The sequence below is a fragment of the Arachis ipaensis genome, chromosome B06, assembly GCF_000816755.2.
Source record: "Arachis ipaensis cultivar K30076 chromosome B06, Araip1.1, whole genome shotgun sequence".
NCBI lineage: Eukaryota > Viridiplantae > Streptophyta > Magnoliopsida > Fabales > Fabaceae > Arachis > Arachis ipaensis.
The window spans coordinates 110,103,307-110,112,248 of NC_029790.2; the positions used below are offsets into that span (position 1 = coordinate 110,103,307).

General features: G+C 35.1%; 1 protein-coding gene across 1 annotated transcript; it reads right to left on the reverse strand.

Annotated features, from left to right (window-relative positions):
- LOC107648356 (mavicyanin-like) lies at nucleotides 779–2,529 on the reverse strand. The gene is made up of 2 exons (XM_016352254.2): nucleotides 2,263–2,529; nucleotides 779–1,326 (listed from the first exon to the last, which is right to left on the reverse strand). Exons 1-2 carry the CDS (start codon nucleotides 2,432–2,434, stop codon nucleotides 1,016–1,018), a joined length of 483 nt encoding a protein of 160 aa, XP_016207740.1. The 5' UTR covers nucleotides 2,435–2,529; the 3' UTR covers nucleotides 779–1,015.

Genomic DNA, 8,942 nt, shown 5'->3' on the forward strand with positions numbered 1-8,942 from the left:
ACAAGGTGATAGGAAACGGTGCAATAGGGAGGGATGGAATTCCATGTTCGAAAAATGATAATACTACCAAGAATTGTAGCCCGGGTCCTCCTGCCAACCGTTACAACCGTGGTTGCAGTGCCTTTAATCGATGCAGGGGTGGTGGTGGTGATGGTGGTGGCTCCACTCATGGTTAAATTATTCATCATCTTCTTCTTCTTAATTATTTGTTTAGCTATCTGGCTAGTTTTATGGTTGTTCTTTGTATATCCACTTTGATTATTATAGGACCCATTATTAACGACTATTAGTAGTAGTTTGTTTTATATAGTAGTAGTGTTATGATTTGCTTGTTTCTGTTTAGTTTATCATTCTATGTAAATATGAAAAATTTAATAAAATAAAAGAAGAAGAATATCTTAATTTAACTTTAATGTCCATTAAACTATTATACCACCAGTCGCTCGACCGATTCATTGACCGGTTTGATTCTCGCAACTTTGTTATTTATTTAATGGAATCAAAGTTACTCTTGTCAATTTAAAAATTTTTAATTGATCTCCAATCATTAAAGTAAATGGTTTAGCTGTCTTTGTTGTTGGTCTAAGAGACTCAAAGGAGTCGTTTAGGCCGATTACATAAATAGTAAGAGACTAATTAAAAATTTTTAAATTATGAATGATATTTTGTTTTTTGAACAAATGATGAAAAATAAAAGAGTATTTTTTTTAAATTTATTAGAAACTAAAATGTGAGATCTAAAATTTGTTGGCACAAATTTAAAAGTGTCCTCCGAAAATAGAACAACGACAGACAAATACATGTTGGTGAGATATAATATAAAATCAAATTTAATTATCGTGATTCAGTAGTGAACAACCATGTAATGATGTAATAAACAAAGTCAACCGCTTGTAGAAGCTACCCGAAACTCATACACCTACCCAGAGAGTCTTATTCCGTTATTTTTCCATAACAACACAAAACAATAATTAAAAGTTGAAGAAATTCAATACCACCAGCGACGGTCTTCTCTCTAGGCGAAGATGGCCGCAACGGCAATCATGGCCGCTGCGACCATCACAGCAAGAGAGGAGAGAAGAGAGTGAGAAGAAGAAGTAGGAGCGGGGGCGGGGCCGTCGGCGAGGACGTTGATGACAAGCTTCATTTGGTGGTCAGCACAATGGCCTGCAATGCCGCAGATGTACCACTTCTTTCCCGGGCTTTGAAGGGAAATCCAATCATGGCCGCTTCGGAATGTTTCCAGTGGATCAGAGGTGACACAGTCCTTGAAAGATGTTGCATTCACTTTCAGCACATTGTGGCTCTCATTGTTGTATTTGAACACTACCCAACACACAAATAAAATTAAAAAGGTTAAAAGAACACAAATTAGTTTATTATTGCCTTAAACTTTAAGTCCCTAGCTATATGTGAATCTCGAAAATGCTATATGTATATAAAACAATTAATTGCTGTATATTATTGATACAGCCATATAGGAGTTATTATAGCATATATAATTAGTAATTTAAAGAAAATAAAATATACTAAATGTCTCAAAATTTTGTTTAAAGTTTCAATTTTTTTTTCAAAAAAAGTTAAATTAACGTTTGAGCGTTGATTATTTAACCAAAAGGGACAAAGTTAAAACCATTTTAAAAATATTAGAAGAAAAATATAAAAAAAGTTTAAATATGAAGGGTAAAAATTAATTTTAGGAAAAGTATTACTATGTTTTCCCAATATTTTTCTAAAAAAAAACACGGGATTTTTTTTACAAGCTATTAAGAGATTAATTGAATAATAATCTCAATATTGATATAAATTATTGTAAACTCAACAAGATGTAGTATTGTACAATTAGCTGATTCACTATATTATATGTATATCAAAATTAGCTATTAAAATCAGCCAATAATATATAATATATATTGGAATATAAATACAAATTAAAAATAAATTAAATCACACATGTATTTATACACAAATATATTAATACATGGTTGATTTTAGTAACTAATTTTCTTATATAAATAACATTTATATATAAAAGTTTAATAATAACCTTTTTTTTCCTCCAAAATAAAGAATAACGTAATGAAACAGAAGGGAGTGAGTTAGATAGTGTAGTTAAAATTTAAATAAATAAATTAAGGATAAAATGAGAAATTTAATAATTTGGTGATAGGATTTAATAAGGACTAAAAATTCGTTAGAGATTAATTTAGGATATTATTCTTTTCAAAAAAAGAAAAAAGAAAAAAAACATGTGAAACCTACCAAGGACATCACCAACATGGAAAACTTTATCTTGGGCCCATTTTGTGTAATTATATTCAAGTTTCCATCCGTCATTATCACCAACAAAGAAGTCAGTTGCAGTAGCAAATGATGAAAGCAAAACCATGGAAATGGCAAAGAATGCTACTCGACCAACAAAAGCAGCAGCCATATTAATTATTTGATTTGGACAAAAATAGAGTTAGTAATTACTTAATAATAGCTATATATAATGTATATGTTTTTGATAGAATGAATATTTGTTAACTCACATCAATTCGCATTTCAACTTGGTCTATATATAGTAGGACTCAAATTGATTTCATCGAAATAATGCATACATAGAAAAATCGAAATAGGAATGGAAGGGATTCGGCTATAGTCGGCTTTCACTAGAACTTTTAATGTTTTTTTATATTATTTAATGGGAAAGAAACAAGTTGTGTTGTAATAATCATCAAGGGGAGTATAACAACGTGTGTGAATAGAATGATACTATGAACCAAATTTAATTTAATTATCAATGTGCTATGTTTGACCTTATATGAAAGTGATGTGTACATAAAAAATGCGGCCTGCGTTCTGCGTTCTGCGTTATCACTTAATTGTTTTCCGCTGATTCCTATGCTTGCATAGTGCAAGGTTACATTTATACTCTCTATAATTAATTAAGATGATGTTAGTTTTGGTGGATAGGGCACTGATAACAATAATTAAACAAATCGAGGGTTGTGTTTAATCATAAGGTTGTATATTTTGGTTAAGTGAACCACGCACGTATTTTTAGATTTATGTAATTCGTTCTCTATCTGATCAATCTCTCAAGCAGCTAGTTTTGGTTCTTCCAATAGGTTGGCTATTTTCCAGTTCTTCATTACTTGATTTCTTTTGACATCAAGAACACTGATTTTGGAAGAAGAATAACACGTGTTTTATGTAAAAGAGATGTTGAACAGATTCACCACTTGTTTTTGGGTCGTAAGTTCATTTGGCAGGTGTAGTGTCGATGGCTTTCTGATTTCGGGAGATCGTGGACTATGCTGGACTCAATAAAAGAACATTTTGTGAGTTGGACAGGGGTTGGTAACAGAAAGGAGGAGCGAAATAAGTGGATGATATACTTCTGTGCGGTTACTTGGAATGTCTGACTAGAGAGGAACATGCGGATTTTTAATAACAAAGAAGATGTATTTCAGAGATCTTTGACCAGTTATAGAGAGTGGAATAGTTTGGATTCCTTTTATTGTTGATGACAATGCCGGAGATGACATCAGGATAGTTTGCTTTATTTTGTTTTTAATTCCTTTTATGATCATGGTTGCAGTTTGATTGTATGTTGCTCCACTGTATTATGTTGAGCTGTCTTATTAGAAAAAAAACCACTATGAATTTACATTTTATATTGCAAAGAGGAGTGTTAGGAGGTCAACAAGTTTTACGATTTATAGTTATCAATTAGTCATTATTAATGCTTTTAATGGTGTAAAATTACATCTAATGATATGAGATTATTCATTTTTTTTTTATAATTAAGTGCTCACGTAATTTTAATAAAAATGCAGGTGATGAAAACAAATTGATTTGGAACTATTCCCTCCAAAGGTGGAGGAAATGGTTTGGTTTGCTATTATTATCAAGCTAAATATGAAGATGAGGCTGGTGAGTTTAACATGCTGAACTTAAATAATGAAGCAACATGTAACTTATTTGAGGAAGAAGGCGATGCTAATGGAAGAGATTAGATGGGTTAGGCCAAAGGATTTTAAAATTTTTCTTTTTGGTTTAAACTCTTTGAAATGAAAACAGAGTTCCAACAGGAGCAAGCACGGGATCATTAGAGTGAATGGAAAAATTTGAGACCGACTATTAGAAGAACCAAATGAATAACTCGTACAAATCATCTTGAAGTTCTCATGTGGTTAATTAGTGTATTCATTTTGATGGTGTTATAAGTTCGTTTTCCTATGGTTTTGTCTAGATCTGCTTCTTTTTGAGAGGATCCATTTCCGTTTAATTTGTACCTGGATTTTTGGAAGAAGTTTATGAATGGAATTGAATGAAGAGAATATATAGTGATTCTCATTAGTGCGGGTTGTGGAGTAAAAGGTATATTAATCGAGACTAGAAGACCTTCAAATCCAGTGTGGGTAGATTAGTAAGAAAAATTTGTGTATTTACGTTAAAAAAAAGACAATGTATGTGATTATCTCCACGAAATTTATGTATTTAGCGTAAAAAAATGTGTTTGTTTTCAATGTTTTTATTTAAAATTTTGTATATTTATTTTCAAATTGTGTTTAATTCTTATGTTTTTCTTTAAAAATTGTCTATTTACTTTTTAAAAATTTATGTTTATCATTAAAAAATTTATGTATTTATTTCCTATTTTTTAAAAAATTTGTGTTTACTTTCAAAACAAATTTGATTCCGGTTAATTGCGAGCGAGAGTGGTCACAAAGGATGTGTAGCTTGTTGGGGTTTAAGGAAGCAACGTTGCCAGTCAAATATCTTGGTATTTGGTGCGCGAAACGTGACTACACACTTTTTCACACAACTCCGCGCAACTAACCAGCAAGTGTACTGGGTCGTCCAAGTAATAAACCTTACGTGAGTAAGGGTCGATCCCACGGAGATTGTCGGCTTGAAGCAAGCTATGGTCATCCTTGTAAATCTCAGACAGGCGGATTCAAATGGTTATGAGGTTTTGATAATTAAAATATAAATAAAACAGAAAATAAGATAGAGATACTTATGTAATTCATTGGTGGGAATTTCAGATAAGCATCTGGAGATACTTTGTTGCTTCTGAACTTTTGCTTTTCTACTGCCTTCTTCCAACCATGCATTACCTCTTTCCATGGCAAGCTGTATGATCCTCCCGGATGAAAACAAATTCATATGCGCTGTCACCGCACGGTTAATCATCTGTCAGTTCCCGCTAGCGTCGGAATAGGACTATTGTCCTTTTGCACACTGTCACTGCGCCCAACATTCACAAGTTTGAAACTCGTCACAGTTATCCCTTCCCAGATCCTACTCGGAATACCACAGACAAGGTTTAGACTTTCTGGATCTCAGGAATGCTGCCAATGGTTCTAGCCTATACCACGAAGATACTAATCTCACGGACTCGGTCCGTGTATTAGATATCCAAGAGAGTATACTCCAGCTGTCATCCAATGACTAACATCAACATCATGTAGATCGCTTTGTGGTTGTTAGGCACGCGATCTTGGCTAAGCGAGTAACGAAGATTGGGTGATTGTCACGGGTATTCTGACTTAACTGAATTAAGAACAAGAGTATATCTTGGAGAGAAAGTAGGCGTGAATTGAAGGAAAAACAATAGTACTTGCATTAATTCATGAAGAACAGCAGACCTCCACACCTTAATCTATGGGGTGTAGAAACTCCACCGTAGAAAATACATAAGTGAAAGATCTAGGCATGGCCGTGAGGCTAGCCTCTCCAAACGTGAACAATGGTCTCAAAGATCAAAGTGATCAAAAGATATTCCAAAGATATAAAATAAATCTCTAAAAGTAGTTTTTATACTAAACTAGTAACCTAGGTTTACAGAAAATGAGTAACTAAGTGCAGATAGTGCAGAAATCCACTTCTGGGGCCCACTTGGTGTGTGCTTGGGCTGAACATTAAAGCTTTTTTCGTACATAAGCTGTTCCTGGAGTTAAACGCCAGCCTTAGTGCCAATTTGGGCGTTTAACTCCAATTCTGGTGCCAGTTTGGGCATTTTACGCCAAGATGTTTTAGGCTGACTTTGAACGCCAGTTTGGGCCATCAAATCTCGGGCAAGGTATAAACTATTATATATTGCTGGAAAGCCCAGGATGTCTACTTTCCAACGCAATTAAGAGCACGCCAATTGGGCTTCTGTAGCTTCAGAAAATCCACTTCGAATGCAGCAGGGTCAGAATCTAACAGCATCTGCAGTCCTTTTTCAGCCTCTGAATCAGATTTTTGCTCAGGTCCCTCAATTTCAGTCAGAAAATACCTGAAATTACAGAAAAATACATAAAATCATAGTAAAGTCCAGAAATATAATTTTTGAATAAAAACTAATAAAAATATAATAAAAGTAATTAAAACATACTAAAAACTATGTAAAAATAATGCCAAAAAGGGTATAAATTATCCGCTCATCACAACACCAAACTTAAATTGTTGCTTGTCCCCAAGCAATTGAAAACAAAATAAGATAAAAAGAAGAGAATATACAATGAATTCCAAATTTATCAATGAAGATTAGCTTCAATTAGATGAGCGGGACTTATAGCCTTTTGCTTCTGAACAGTTTTGGCATCTCACTTTATCCTTTGGAGTTCAGAATGATTGGCATCTATATGAACTCAGAATTCAGATAGTGTTATTGATTCTCTTAGTTCAGTATGTTGATTCGTGAACACAGCTACTTTATGAGTCTTGGCCGTGACCCTAAGCATTTTATTTTCTAGTATTACCACTGGATACATAAATACCACAGATACATAACTGGGTGAACCTTTTCAGATTATGACTCACCTTTGCTAGAGTCCCCAGTTAGAGGTGCCCAGAGCTCTTAAGCACACTCTTTTTTCTTTTGGACCACGACTTTAACCGCTCAGTCTCAAGCTTTTCACTTGACACCTTCACGCCACAAGCACATGGTTAGGGACAGCTTGGTTTAGCCGCTTAGGCCAGGATTTTATTCCTTTAGGCCCTCCTATCCATTAATGCTCAAAGTCTTGGATCCTTTTTTACCCTTGCCTTTTGGTTTAAAGGGCTATTGACTTTTTTTGCTTGCTTTTTCTCTTTTTTTTTTGCATATTTTTTCTTTTTTTTTTCTGCAAGCTTTGTGTTCACTGCTTTTTCTTGCTTCAAGAATCAATTTTATGATTTTTCAGATTACCAATAATATTTCTCTTTTTTCATTATTCTTTCAAGAGCCAACAATTTTAACATTCATAAACAACAAATTCAAAAATATGCACTGTTCAAGCATTCATTCAGAAAACAAAAGGTATTTGCCACCACATCAAAATAATTAAACTAATTTCAAGATAGAATTCGAAATCATGTACTTCTTGTTCTTTTGCAATTAAAAACATTTTTTTATTTTAAGAAAGGTGATGGATTTATAGGACATTCATAGCTTTAAGACATAGACACTAAACACTAATAATCATGTAATAAAGACACAAACATAGACAAAACATAAAGCATAATTTTCGAAAAACAAAAAAAATAAGAACAAGAAAATTAAAGAACGGGTCCACCTTAGTGATGGCGGCTAGTTCTTCCTCTTGAAGATCTTATGGAGTGCTTGAGCTCCTCTATGTCTCTTCCTTGCCTTTGTTGCTCCTCCCTCATGGCTCTTTGGTCTTCTCTAATTTCATGGAGGAGGATGGAATGTTCTTGGTGCTCCATCCTTAGTTGTCCCATGTTGGAACTTAATTCTCCTAGGGAGGTGTTGATTTGCTCCCAATAGTTTTGTGGAGGAAAGTGCATCCATTGAGACATCTCAGAGATTTCATGATGAGGAATTTCCTCATGCTCTTGTTGAGGTCCATGAGTGGGCTCTCTTGTTTGCTCCATCCTTCTCTTAGTGATGGGTTTGTCCTCTTCAATGAGGATATCTTCCTCTATGATAATTCCAGCTGAATTGCATAGGTGACAAATGAGATGAGGGAAAGTTAACCTTGCCAAAGTAGAATACTTGTCCGCCACCTTGTAGAGTTCTAGGGATATGATCTCATGAACTTCTACTTCCTCTCCATTCATGATACTATGGATCATGATAGCCCGGTCTACAGTAACTTCAGACCGGTTGCTAGTAGGAATGATAGAGCGTTGGATGAACTCCAACCATCCCCTAGCCATGGGTTTGAGGTCAAGCCTTCTTAGTTGAACCGGCTCGCCTCTTGAATCTCTCTTTCATTGAGCGCCTTCCACACAGATGTCCATAAGGACTTGGTCCAACCTTTGATCAAAGTTGACCCTTCTAGTGAAAGGGTGAGGATCTCCTTGCATCATTGGCAAGTTAAATGCCAACCTCACAATTTTCGGACTAAAATCCAAGTAATTCCCCCGAACCATTGTAAGCCAATTATTTGGGTTCAGGTTCACACTTTGGTCATGGTTCTTAGTGATCCATGCATTAGCATAGAACTCTTGAACCATTAAGATCCCGACTTGTTGAATGGGGTTGGTGAGAATTTCCCAACTTCTTCTTCAAATCTCATGTCGGATCTCCGGATATTCACTCTTTTTGAGCTTGAAGGGGACCTCGGGGATCACCTTTTTCTTGGCCACAACTTCATAGAAGTAGTCTTGATGGACCTTTGAGATGAATCTCTCCATCTCCCATGACTCGGAGGTGGAAGCAATTGTCTTCTCTTTCCTCTTTCTAGAGGTTTCTCTGGCCTTAGGTGCCATTAGTAGTTATGGAAAACAAAAAACTTTAGCTTTTCCCACACCAAACTTAGAATGGTTGCTCGTCCTCGAGCAAAAAAGAAGAAAGAAAGGAGTAGAAGAAGAAGAAATGGAGGAGATGTAGGGGTGTGTGAATTCGGCCAAGGGTGTAGTAGTATGTATGTTGTGTGAAGATGAAGGTGGTAAGGAGGGGTATTTATAGGGTAAGGGAGAGAGGGTATTCGGCCATGTGTGGGTGGGTTTGGGAGGGA

Coding starts and splice junctions, on each gene's coding strand:
- LOC107648356 (XM_016352254.2), bottom strand. CDS start 2,434: ATGGCTGCTGCTTTTGTTGGTCGAGTAGCATTCTTTGCCATTTCCATG. Junction 1,327..2,262: donor CCATGTTGGTGATGTCCTTG/GTAGGTTTCACA, acceptor TGTGTTGGGTAG/TGTTCAAATACAACAATGAG.